Raw genomic sequence first — 12,095 nt, forward strand, 5'->3', positions numbered from 1 at the left:
TTACGTACTGGGAAGAACTAAAAATATTAAAGAAAGAAGTTCACATATTATTTATTAACTTTTATATATGAAATTCAAAAATCTTTTTATCATTTGATAGATATAACATTTATTTTAACCTCAATTGTTATTTTTTAATATTATCTTTTATTATATATAATTTTATTATCTGACATAAAACACACGTGCAAGATACGTACACTAAACTAGTCAATTTTATAGTCCTGACTGCTGTGTTATACAAGAGAACATATAGAGATTATCAATTGAGTTTTTCTTACATAGTGGTTTCATTAAAGGGAAAAAAAAATATATAACACACTATTATTGATGTTAATTACTCGTTAAAATAGTATAGCTTTTAAAATTACATTTCCTATTAATGGATACAAGTGTCTGATGACTTAGGACACGTGTATCTCAAATACATGCAAGTCAAATTAGATATAATTTACTCCAGATATAATGTATTCAAAACATTATTTACATGTATCTACTATCTAGAATACACTAAACTCGTTCGCCTTTTTCCTTTCTTGTTCGCCTCTCCCTCTCCTTCTATGCATACTCATTTCACAATTTCATCTATGTATCCAATATCAATTTCTATCAAATTCAAAAAAATTGGATGAGCTCCACCTTTGCAAAAATGAATATGAATTATAGTTCCATCCATAAATCATAGTGACTATACAACTAAAGAAATAATTCATTGCACTCAAACAATTTGTAGTAAAAAAATTAATATTAAAGAAATAATTCATTGCACTCCAACAATTTGTAGTAAAAAAATTAACCCACATCGAGGGAAATATGGTAGTCAATCCATAAACACCCACCCAAAGTTTCTGTGGCACTCTGACCAACAACAACCCAATAAAATTCCACAACGTGAGATCTAGAGAGGGTAAAGTGTACGCAGACTTTAATCCTATTGAAATGAGAAATCCAAGCATCCTATATACATTTAGTACATTCATCAAAAAGGAATACTGGTACATAGTTTTTTAGAAACGGATTAAAATATCTAAAATGTTATTGCGTACTGCAGAATTTCAACCAACATCTCACGTGTTGCAGCTTCATATCAAGCTTGAGATATAAAAAAAATTATGACTAAGAGACTAATTGCAAGCAAGAAAAAGACGGTGTTTTTGATAGCTAAAGATTACATATAGGTGGTACCAAGTGGATATTAAATGGTTATTTCTTATGGAATTCTAAGTATAGCATTTGAGTTATAATATCATTCTGGAGCTACTGCAGATCTAAACACAGCCTGGTAATTAACACACATGCTTCACAAATTGGACATCAGTTGCGCATTCGTCTCTTCATGGTCATTCCCAATAAGCCATATTCACATTGTCCACATCTGTTAAACAAAACAGTGCATTACATCAAAACATAATTCTAGGGGCAAATCTTCAGGAGCATTTTATGATGAACATAACAGGACAAAATGCAGAGATTCCGTTCACATATACAAAGGAAACTATCTTTGGTTAAACCTCCCCTCTTATTTTCTCAAGAAGGGAATGGCATGGGACACAATAGGTAAAACAACCACATGCAACATCTGGGTTCGCAGCATATCCACAGGTTCCAACAGTGCCACACACTGGTAACAAACCAAACAAAGTGGGCTAAACACTTCATATTTTATATATGGAAGCCAATTGTGAGTTGACCATAATATCCTATTTTTACAGTCATTCCGTTCTAAGATTTTTTTTATGTCCTTTGGACAACAGGCACCTTTAGAAAGGTTTTATAGCTGAAACTATTTCAAATCCAAACAGCCATTCTTACAGGGGCAAACCATTTAAAACATATGCATGACACACTGTATAACAGATAAGCCACACGTGCTTGATAATTACTGATGTATCAAAGAGTTGAGCTTCTTTGTTTTATTGTTAAATCAAAGACAACCTTTTATTTTCTCTTTTCCAACCTCTTTGTTCAGTTGTTAGGATTATTATTGTTATTGTTTAGTATTAGCAAGTCCTGCTTAAAAATTTTGTATACAAGTAGGAACAAATGGAAGAATTATCAAAATGACCATATGGATGAGAACATCAAATTCATCAGTAGAAAATAAGGAACTTGCCTTACAGAAAGAACTAGAAAAATTTCCTCCCAGAACCTTGGTCACCACTAGCCTTGCCATCTCCAAAGCCATCAAAACGGTTTGAACGATTTTCATTGTCAGAGCGTGAATCACCAAATCCACTAGAGCGACCTGAACCAAATCCTCCAAAACCACTTGAGCGGTTTGAACTTCCAAAACCACCACTACGATCTGAACCACCAAAATTACCAAATCCTCCCTGACGATTGGAGTCACCACCAAAATTCCCTGAGCGACCTGAGCTCGATCCACCAAAGCTACCCCCTGATCGTCCAAAACCAGATCCACTAAATCCACCTGTTCGACCAGAATATCCGCCTTGTCCCCCAAACCTGCCACCAGAAGTTCCATAACCACCAGAGCGACCTGAACTGGAATCACCAAACCGACCACCTCCCATGCCTCCATAAGAGCCAAAGCGTCCCCCACCTCTGCCCATCTCACTGAACATGTCTGTTGCTCCAGCCTCTACTTCTATCCTTGGAAGCTTTTTTCACCAAATACATGAAAATAATATAATTTAATAAAATGAAAAAATAAGAACAATAACCCTTGGCCACAACTAGCCTTACAATTCACCTAATTTGGCCAAGTAAGAACAGCAGGATTATGATAATTGAAAAGATTAGATAATTGCTGGAGCCAACTATAAGCTGCTTCATTTTCAGCTCCATTCCGGTCTATATACTCTCACCGAGTCTCACAATTCAATATTATTCAATTAACCAACCATCTAGATCAATGAAGATAGTGATAGGAATTTGAACCTCACAAAGAAATAAAGATTCAACCCCACTTGTCACTTTTTAACCAAAAGGGCAAGACACAGAAGATATTGAGAGTGAGAATCATGCTCCATGAAGTAAATGACACAAGAACTTGAACTACTTCAAAGACATGAAAATTTTTAGTGTCTACACTAGTATTCAAATAATAGCACGCCACTACATCTGACTCACATAGTAAAGCATCACAATGAAGTACTAGACCTAACTACGTACATCCATTTACAATATTCCAACAAATACTATCCCCAACATCCCATTTTATATGACATGATTTCATTAGGCATATCTACTTGAGTCACTTCATTGAAGTCATTGAGAGATATCCTCTATAGTAATAGTAACAGTAAGTGAAAAGAAGGCCGAAAATGATTGAATCATCAAAGTAAAACACTGCATTGCGCTATTTTTACTGCAATCATAAAATATTTGGCAGCCTTAAGATCTTTTTAAAAATAATTTAACTTTTTGGACCCCATGAAAAAGAAGAAATGTAGAACTAAACAGCAGCCCTTTAGCACTTATTTGTTGCAGCAGTCACAACTCATACCACAGTAATAGACTTATAGTCTTCTCGAGCATAAAGCTCTTTTCTCCAACTGAGGTTCACATTCATCAGCCTTCATAAATAACTTGGGAAAATATGAATAGAGGACATCACAAAGTTAAAGCATCACCGATATTAGCAGTCTTACCTCGATAAATCTGCATCCCACATCACGTTCAATACCTTTCACATCCCTATGTTGGCTTGAAGAATATATCAGAATTGCACTTCCTTTCTTCCCAGCACGCCCAGTTCGACCTGATCGATGAACAAAGATCTCTGACGAGTTTGGAAGCTCATAATGTACCACCTGAGCAGCAAATTAACTACTTCAACTTCAGAAAGAAAAGACAACAAAGCAGACTGCAATTAAAGAGACTCAATACCCAGACACTTTTCACCATACCCAATTGGTCTCGCCAGGCATACAAAGCAGAGTATGTCCTCAGAAGCATCTTACATACTTTTGGCCACATCCTATTTCATTTACTAATTTATTTTCTAATGTACAATTATTATCCTGGCATACCGCACACTTAATGCACTAGCCAAGAACTGGTTTCAAGTATTTGTTCCCTTCTCCTAAAAATTTTTAGACATCATGATTTAGGTGAAAAGCTAAACACAGCATATATGACTCAATAATATTACAACACATGGTTGTTGGTTTTTTTTTTTGACGGGCGGTTCTGGGAACAATATTTTAGGAAGGAGAGGCAACTGGAGCAATTAAAGTGTAGGGGGTTTCAAACTATCTTGACCGATGTAGCATGCTTAAAGGTTATAATGTAGAACAATATCAATTTGCACTAATATACAGTCAGACAGGTATTTATGCAGGGAATTCAAAAATTAATAGAGTATTGCATTTGGGAACCAATCAGTGACCTAGAGCAAATTTTAAACTCATTCCCACGAAACTAGAATGCTCCTTTATTTGAAGGGGATTCAATAGACTATGTATAATTAAAGCACCCGTTCTTGCCCAATTTGCAGAGTGTAATTTCTGACAAAGGAGATCAATGGTATCCCCTTGGTTTACATAGCTTCACCCCTGCTCGTACACTAATGCTTTAAATATGTAGAAAAGACAGCTACTTTCGGATACTTCTGATCTCTATTGACAAATGCATTAGAGATATATAACATCTAGCATAGACTATATAAAGACCTACAAAAGAGTTTCAAAGGAGAAAAAACTGAAGAAATTGCTTAGTCAGCATACAAGTAAAGTTGTATTGAGTTATAAAATGACCTTTAAACCTTAAAAACATGAAGGGTCAGGCAAGGTTGCTATTTAAATATGCAACTTCCACCAAACCCCTTCTATACATGTCATGTGGTGTTGGTTTGTTGATCAACGGGTTCTAACAGAAGGTTTTCTGATATATGTTGTCTGCTCTATTGTTGGAGAGAGCAAATGAAAGAAAAGAAATGCAGTGATTATTGGACCTAAAATCACAAGTATGAGAATAAAAGACCAACCAGATCAACATTAGGTACATCCAGTCCTCGAGCAGCAACATCAGTAGCCACCAACACATTGAATTGACCTTCGCGAAAACCTGATAGAGTTCTCTCCCTCTGGGTTTGTGAGATGTCCCCATGCAAAGCTTCACATTTGAAACTCTTTTGCATTGCATACGACAATCTATCAGCATCACGTTTAGTTTGAGTAAAAACAATGCACTTCCCTCCTTTTGCATGCTCCTGCAGAAATGAAATGCTCAATTAGTTTCAGATATTAAGGATTATCGAAAAATTAGACAGCAGAAAGATCATAATCTTTATGTTGGTGGAAATAAGTAGAGAGTGACTTAGAACAATATGATAAGCATAAGGTGGGACAGAAGGGGACTGAGGGTATAGCTGCATACAGTTATAAGAGGTCCAAGAACTGCTGGTTTCTGATGCATATCACAAGCAATTGAAAACAAAGAAATCCCATCAGCCAGTTTCTGATCAGAATCTCCTACCTGGGATATATTGAAAAATTAGCCTCCAAGGTTCTCAAAAATTAAGAAGAAAAATTGTATTAAAATGTTGAGCATTTTGGTCTCACAAGATCAATGTGAACTGGATTTTTCAGGAACTTGTTGGTAATTTTTAATATCCAACCGGGCATTGTGGCTGAAAACATCAGTGTCTGATGCTTCTGCTGAACATTTCCTAAAATGGTCTCGACATCCTCCGCAAAACCCACATTAAGCATTTGATCAGCTTCATCTAGAACAACAAACTGGATTTCTTCCAAATTTAAAGCACCCCTTCTCAGCAGATCAATAATCCGACCTGGCGTTCCCACAACAATATCTGTTCCCCTGTCAAGGGAACTCATTTGACGTGAAATGGGAACACCACCATAAACACACAGTGTATCCAGACCAGGAGCAGACTCCAAAAATTCTTTATCCACTTGTTTCGCAAGTTCTCTGGTAGGCGCCAAGATTAAAGCCAATGGATTCCTTCCACGTCTGCATAATAGAGAATAAGCAGAATTTTAGTACTTTACAACTGTAATTAGTTCCAAATTCACAACAAATATTCAGAATAAAATTTTAATAATGCTTAAGCCCAGAGAGAAAGCAGACTGAACAAACCCATGTTTCTCGTTGAAGCGAATGATCTTATCCATGATGGGAATGCCAAAAGCTAGTGTCTTCCCAGTTCCAGTTCTAGCTCGACCAATCATGTCAGATCCTTGCATTGCTGGTTCCAGAACAGCTCTCTGCACAAACCAAAAAAATAAATAAAGTCTGCACCTCCTTTTGCCTTGCATCACGTGACCAAATTAACCTAAGGTTATGCATTAAAACACACAGTACATGACCAAATTAAGATCAGTCCACCAACTAAAACACAAGTGGACAGATCATTCTAAACGAGACTTCAGAGGAGAAAATGTTACTCATCGTATTAGGCAACTAAGGGTGACACCTAGTAGCAAATGAAGTGATTGAAAACCTTGAAGGCCAGGGTTAAATTCTAGCAGAGACCTTCCCATCTGTTTAAACCTCTAACAAAACTCCTAGCGGTAAATGAAGTGATTGAAAAACTTGGAGGCCAGGGTTAAAATTCTAGCAGACACAATAAAATTTAAGTGATTACTCCATCTGCTTAAGCCTTTGACAAAATTGCACAGTAGCTGTGTTGGTGGAAGGTAGCACAGAAATAGATGAGTCGCACCTTTATAAAGATGATAAGTGCCTTGTTACAAAAGCTAGCCAACCAACATCAAGAGAGTACACCATACAACTCTAAGTTACTCAACCCTAGATAATATTTAACTTCATCAACAAAAAGACTTCCATAAACACATTAAGGGTTCATTTGGTATGGCAAAAATGTTTTCTCCAATGAACATATATTCAAATGGAGACAAATTTGGATACGTAAAGGTATCTTAAGCTTAGATGAGATAGTCATATACCAACATATTCTTCTATTGGTGGAAAATGGCATCATTCACTCTACGTCATTATATATCCAACTCTTTAACCCATATAGTGTAACTTCATTCGATCAACACATTACTTTCCATGAGAAAACATTTCGAATCACACCAACACACCCTAAAAGTTGAAAAAGAAACATTTTTTTCCAAAAGGAAATGATAGTTGCTTTGAGGGAAAACCTGAATAGGAAAGAGCTTAGTAATTCCCTTTTTTTCCAAAGCAGAAACGATCTCCTGAGATATACCAAGCTTCGATATCTCAAGCCCTTCATCATCCTCAGGCAAATCCGCCACCGCATATCCAGCTTTTAAGTACCCACGGGAGTGAAACCCTCTTACAGAAACCCCAAATTTACCATCAACCCAGTTTCTATTTCTTGAGGTATTAGCAGTACTAGCAATGGTAAAGCTGTTAAATTGGGTGTTTCCGGAAATGAACTTGTAGTCGCCGGACGTCGACGGCGAGAACAATAGATGCGTAAGGGCATTAAGAGCAACCCTTTTCGAAGCATGTAAAGAAGAAGACTTCTTCAACAGAACAAGGCTATTCATTTTATTTTTCCCTTCAAATATACCGAGAAAAGAGAGCAAAATGGTAGTATTATGGGAAGGGTTTAATTAGGGTTTATGAGAAGGACGAAAGAGGCGGGCAAAATGTGAAGGTGGTTAAGGTCCGATCCTTTGGCTTTGGAAAGCAGAGGCGTTGGAGATTTTTTTTTTGTTTTGAGTTAACAGCCAGCCAGAGGTTTGGGGATTAAGAAAGGGGTTTTGGTGTATGTATTGTGAAGGGTTTAAGAAGAGGAAGAGCACATAGTTGGGCTGGGCCTTGTTTTGCCTTAGAATGGACAACACATAGGGCTGCTCTTGCTTGTGTTATAGTCAAACAAGCCCAACAGAATTTGGGCTTGGAAATGTTTGTGAACATATAGGAAAAATTATGGCCTACTTTCAAATATATACAATAAAGTAAGGAAAGATTACACAAATCACATAGTATTTAGAACTAATTACATCATAACCCTACTCTCTTTTAAATTACAAAATTTTCTTAAATTTGGTGAAATACGGATACATCCCAAAACGTCTTGATACATCGCGTAAAATGATAGTTACATTGTGTAAAGTGATGTATCTGACGTCCCAATACATCACAAAAAGTGATGTATCCGACCGGAACATTGTGTAAAGTGATATATCCGACATCCTGATACATCACAAAAAGTGATCTATCTGACCGATACATCGCGTAAAGTGATGTATCCAAGAATAGGAGAGAGTGGGATTTTTATAATTTTTTCAAATGGTGAGAAATTTTAAAGAATATGATAAAATAAATTATGTATTTAGGTAATTTTTCAATAAATTAATGGGATAATTTCACAAATAACCACTATAATAAACTTAATTAGGCTCCTTAGTTATAGTTTGCATATTTATGGGTTGTAACTACAGTTTAAGCTGTCTCATTTGTATAATTCGCAGATAATTGAACTATTCTTGTATAAATTCATAACGAATTTATACAAACACAAATATCTGAACTTTAAACAGTTATACAAATTATATTATACAAAAGTTATACAAATTATATTATACAAATTTTGAATTATATAGACGTGCAAATTATACAAACTTAGACCTTAATTAACGCTAAATGTTAGTGGCGAATTGTAAATTAGCTAAACTATAGTTATGTTACTAATTAACTAATATATATTTATTTATTCACGTAATTTTCTCTAAAGTGTAATTACTTTACAATAAATATAGTCATTTTTCTATTTACAAAAAATAGCCAAATTTGGCCCAAGTCAGGTCATGGGCTCAAGACCATAAAGCTGTAATCGGACCAAGGCAGGTCATGGACTCAAAACTTAAAAAGCCTAAATTTGTCCAAGGCAAACCATTTTTACTTCTTTTTTTGAGAAAATTACGCGGATAAGCAAACATATACTAATTAATTAGCTAACATTGCTATTATTTGAATTAATTATGATTTGCGGCAAATATCTAACTGTAATTACAGTTTGAGTTTTGTATAATTCGTGTGATTATACAGTTGAGTTTTGTATAATTCGCGCGATTTATACAAATGTTGTGTGCGAATCAAATTATATAGAGAAATATCCAAACACTACAAATTGTATAGCAAATTATACAAACTTGTGCATGAATTGTATACTGACGTTATACAAACGTTGTACAAAAACTGCGACATGAGTAGCAAATTATACAAACGTATATAAATATTGCGCGAATTATACCAACGCTGTTATAACTATAGCTACAAATTTTAATTAGCAATCTATAGTTATGGACATAATTAAAATATTTTTGAGTGGCTATATGCGAAAATTCCCCCTTTTTTTTCTTTTGCAGCATTATTTTTTTTAAAAATAATAATTATTCTACTTTGTTTTTTGTTGCGTTTTGTTTTTTAAAAAAATTATAAGATTTTTTTTTCATGCAATTCTTTTCATCTATAATATTGTATAAATGGTGTATAAACATGTATACATAATGTACATACAACTGTAGTGTATATATAATGTATCGATATTGTATAAATAGTGTATAAACATGTACCAATATTGTATAAATGATGCATAAATATGTATATTTGATGTATAAATTTATATAGTATATATGTAATATATTTATATTGTATAAATGATGTATAAAATGTATATATATAATGTATAAATAATTATGTAGCATATATGTAATATATTGATATTGTATAAATGTGTATAATCATGTATCAATATTATATAAATAATTGTGTAATGTATCGATATTTATTTGACTATCATGCATTCTCGTCTTAATAAATAAAAGAATAAATAAAAAAATAAAACGACATAAATATTTATTTTTTCCACAAAAAAAGTGAAACAATTATTTTAAAAAATAAAAATAAATTTAAACAATGATTTTTTGCTCTTTAAAAAAATAATACTAATAATTTTTTTTCTTAAAGTAAGAAAGAAAATGGCCAAAGTAATGCAGTCGCTAAAATGGCACTACTACGACAAATTAAAGGCCATGGCCATGTTTTTTGAAAACAAAAATGTCAAATGGCTATAGGGTGTAATTAGCCCAAAAATTATCTAACTAGACAAAATTTATAACTTATTTATTGAAAACAATCACAGTTTATAAATATTATAAAAAGAATAATTTTTTAGTTATATAGTAAATTAAAGGCATCCTAAGTTAGTTTCTAACTTATCTCATAGTTAGGCCACAGTTTAATTACAAAACTAATTTTTTTTTTCTCTCTCATTCATTTCCATCACACACTTTCTCTCTCCAATTTTTAAATATTTTAAAACTAGATTTTTTATCTATCATCGATATTCCTCTTTCTTTGGTTCTTCCCGCTTCTCTCTCATCCAATTCCCTCTTTCTTTTTTTCTAAATTGGAAAAATCTTCTAAAAGATTTACACAACATAAGTATATATGCATTAAGTACGTGCAGTAGATACATAGTGTCTAGTGGCTCATTGTTGAATAATAAAATGGATTTACCTACGAAGTCTAAGAGAAAATGCAATGAATTGTTTCAAGACCGACTCAAATTGCTTTTTTTATTTATTGAATTGATCCCACCAGAACAAGATTCACTTGATTGATACATGTACTATACCTAGCAATTCAGCACAAAATTCAAGATATTTCATCGAATCATGGAATAAAGAGATTCTATTTGTCTCCTGAACTAAATTATTGGAGAAAAAATCATTTTCTGCTTGATTCCGCTTACTAGATTTCTCATCACATTACTTTAGATATCTTATTTTTGATACGTATCTTTTGCGATTTTTTCATATTTACGAATTTATTTTGTGTGTTGGATTTTTTTTTACAATCGTAGTAAGATTCAAAAAAATTATATTACAAACATATTATATTTCACGACCAAAAATGAATTTCATATTTGTCTGTATTCCAATCATCCAAACGTACAAATTTATAACAATAAGTAAGATTCTCAAAAATAAATATATTACAAACACATTGTATTTCACGACAAAAAATATATTTTTTATTTGTTTTGTATTCAAGAAGTATATTGTATTCAATATAGAATTTTTAGTATATTCAGTTAATTGTATTCTAATTCAATTTGTATTCCAATCATCCAACATACAAAATATCAAAACATTCAACCAATCAATATTTGTATTCCAAACAAATTACAAAGTAAAGATATATTTTGAATCTTAATTGTATTCTAAAATGTATCATGTTGAATATACAATTTCTCTCAAATCATTTATAATCACAATCAAAAGTATTTTGAAATAAAACTTTCAATTGCCGTATCTGAAACACTTTGAATTTGAAATAAAACTTCTTTGCTTTCAATACCAATTCAATATGAAATTAAACTTTGAATTTTTATTTCCAAAAACAAATTGAATTCGAAACTTATTCCAAATTAATTCACGATTCATCATAATTAAATTTAATTAAACTTGTGATTGCATACATGATCGATTATAGCTCGAAGATCATACTGGAATTCCCTACCAATTATATATTTCAATGATTTTTTTCGGTCAATTATCTCATACGGATCCAATTTTGTATTCAAAATCTTCTTCACTGATGTGGTCATGTGGATCTCTTTTTTTTTCCAGCAAAAATCTTGATCAATTGACTTGCCTTCTACGAAAAGGGAGGATCATCTATGGAGAATTCAAAGTCGCTAATAAAGGATGAGGAAGACAAGTGAAATAATCTCTGTACACATTAATTATCGCCTATTTTTGTCTCCTACTATTTAGCGTAAGTAATGATATATTTTCAGCACTATTTACCTAATTTAAGAGATTATCTCCTTTGATTTTCTCTAATTTGTTGTTTCTAAGTTGTATTCTATTAAGTTAAATTAACGAAAAAAATACATAAATCAATCCCATAGCAAATTAAAATATAGCTATTTTCAATAAATATTGAAAGTGTAGTTGAATAGTTCTATTAAATGCTAAAATGTGGTTGTTTTGAAATTTTCATCTATGTATCCGGGAGAAGGTGGGAGTGACCCCTGTGGCAGATAAGATGAAGGAAGCGAGACTGAGATGACTCGAGTATGCGTAGAGGAGGTGCGAGAGGCTAGTTGTAGGAGGTAGAGGTAGTTCGAAAAAGTATCAGGGAATGGTGATTAG

At 33.1% G+C, this 12,095-nt stretch overlaps 1 protein-coding gene across 1 annotated transcript; it reads right to left on the reverse strand.

Moving 5' to 3' along the window:
* Positions 1–934: 934 nt before the first annotated feature.
* LOC129892253 (DEAD-box ATP-dependent RNA helicase 53, mitochondrial-like) lies at positions 935–7,674 on the reverse strand. The gene is made up of 8 exons (XM_055967816.1): positions 7,101–7,674; positions 6,067–6,194; positions 5,529–5,940; positions 5,344–5,442; positions 4,952–5,176; positions 3,615–3,776; positions 2,114–2,621; positions 935–1,375 (listed from the first exon to the last, which is right to left on the reverse strand). Exons 1-7 carry the CDS (start codon positions 7,470–7,472, stop codon positions 2,127–2,129), a joined length of 1,893 nt encoding a protein of 630 aa, XP_055823791.1. The 5' UTR covers positions 7,473–7,674; the 3' UTR covers positions 935–1,375; positions 2,114–2,126.
* Positions 7,675–12,095: the final 4,421 nt, after the last annotated feature.

The sequence above is a fragment of the Solanum dulcamara genome, chromosome 6 (assembly GCF_947179165.1).
Source record: "Solanum dulcamara chromosome 6, daSolDulc1.2, whole genome shotgun sequence".
Taxonomy (NCBI): Eukaryota; Viridiplantae; Streptophyta; class Magnoliopsida; order Solanales; family Solanaceae; genus Solanum; species Solanum dulcamara.

What these genes read in the sequence shown, in the direction of transcription:
- LOC129892253 (XM_055967816.1), bottom strand. Translation starts at nt 7,472, where the DNA reads ATGAATAGCCTTGTTCTGTTGAAGAAGTCTTCTTCTTTACATGCTTCG. An exon ending in ATCCAGTTCACATTGATCTT is followed by an intron (nt 5,443 to 5,528) that starts GTGAGACCAAAA and finishes AATATATCCCAG; the next exon opens with GTAGGAGATTCTGATCAGAA. An exon ending in TTCTTGGACCTCTTATAACT is followed by an intron (nt 5,177 to 5,343) that starts GTATGCAGCTAT and finishes TCATTTCTGCAG; the next exon opens with GAGCATGCAAAAGGAGGGAA.